This window comes from Triticum dicoccoides, chromosome 1A (genome assembly GCF_002162155.2).
Source record: "Triticum dicoccoides isolate Atlit2015 ecotype Zavitan chromosome 1A, WEW_v2.0, whole genome shotgun sequence".
NCBI classification, from domain to species: Eukaryota; Viridiplantae; Streptophyta; class Magnoliopsida; order Poales; family Poaceae; genus Triticum; species Triticum dicoccoides.
Window position 1 is genome coordinate 203584262 of NC_041380.1, and position 1532 is coordinate 203585793.

General features: G+C 41.8%; 1 protein-coding gene across 2 annotated transcripts in view; it reads right to left on the reverse strand.

Moving 5' to 3' along the window:
* Positions 1 to 1146: 1146 nt before the first annotated feature.
* LOC119266740 overlaps positions 1147 to 1532 on the reverse strand; it is a 17906-nt gene continuing 17520 nt past the window's right edge. For both annotated transcript variants that reach the window (XM_037548042.1, XM_037548026.1), the window contains one exon: positions 1147 to 1489. In XM_037548042.1, the coding sequence (XP_037403939.1) occupies positions 1439 to 1489 (51 nt within the window). In that variant the 3' untranslated portion in view covers positions 1147 to 1438. The remainder of the gene's footprint in view (positions 1490 to 1532) is intronic.

Here is a 1532-nt window from a genome sequence, read left to right on the forward strand (position 1 = left end):
GGCGTCAGGTTCCAGCTCGAGCTTGTTTCTGTTGCAGACCCGAAAGTATTGAACACACCATCCTGTCCTGCCCCCATGCTCATGCCATCTGGGATGGCGTAAAATATTCTTTCAATATTAATTTGTGCCGCTCGGATTTTTGTTCTACCATGCAGTGGCTATTTGACTTTCTTCGGTCTTCTGACCGGGAAGCCACTATTCTTGCGTATGGGAATCCAGAAATGCGGCAAGAAATGAAGCTATTTATCACCATCCATGTGTTTCTGTTGCGAAGGTTCGTGTTTATGTTGAGATGATACTGGCGTATTTATACAAGGTTCGTGTTTATGTTGAGATGATACTGGCGTATTTATACAAGCTAATACATGTAAAAGGACATGAGACTCATGCTTCTAGCTCTTGTTGCTCTCCGCCACCGGCAGGTACTGTTCTACTCCCTCCGTTCCCAAATATTTGTCTTTCTAGGCATTTCAAATGGACACAATATACGGATGCATGTAGACATATTTTAAAGTGTAGATTCACTCATTTTGCTTCGTATGTAGTCACTTGATGAAATCTCTAGAAAGACAAATACTTAGGAACGGAGGGAGTAGTTTATTCTGATGCTGCTATTTTTGTTAATCTCAACAGTTTGGGTGTGGTGGCTCTTGATCATGATGGAAATTGCCTCGTGGCGTGTTCCGAGCCCATCACTGGATACTTCGATCCGAGTCCATCACTGGATACTTCGATCCGGAAACGGCAGAAGCGCTTGCACTACATCGAGCGACAAAGGATTCACACATGTGATATTCTGTGATATTTGCCTCAGATTGTCTCTCTTTGATGCAACGAATTAACTCCAACACACGGGATCGATCTAATATGGACTCCGTGGTGATATATATCAAACAAGAAGGCATACTTTTACTTCTACATCTTTCAAGCATGTTCACCGGCATTGTAATGTAGTGGCCCATGTTAAGAACTCTAGTTTGTTGTGTGTTTTCCATTCTGTTCCAGATTGTATCTTGGGAGACTTTGTATGACTTTATTGCTTAATCAATAAAATGCCAGACTTCCAAAAGAAAAACATGCTAGCACTTCGTTGAACATTCTCTGCCGTTGCTACTGACTAGGGAGTAAATGAAGACGACTCTTAGATTCAAATGCAAGGTCCAACAGATATTCTGATAAATCGGACAATCAGGAAAATAGGCACATCCATAATTCTGAAATTATAAACACATAAAAAAAAGTAATACTTCTAGTACAGATGCATTCATGCATCAGCAAGTCATCGTAAACATATTTGCACAGAAAGATACATATTCTGCGCTCATACACCAGTGGGCTACCACGTGTAGTTGAAACTCGAGATTAGAATTGCTGCAACACAGTCGGCAAAAGAATAAGGTTACAACATGGTATAAGGGCTTCGGCTGCATCTGCACGGCTACTCTGTCTCGGTGACCGGAGGCACTGCATCCACCTTGTACCGGAGAGTCTGGCATATGCAAATGGAATGGACAATCATTATCAGAAGAGAA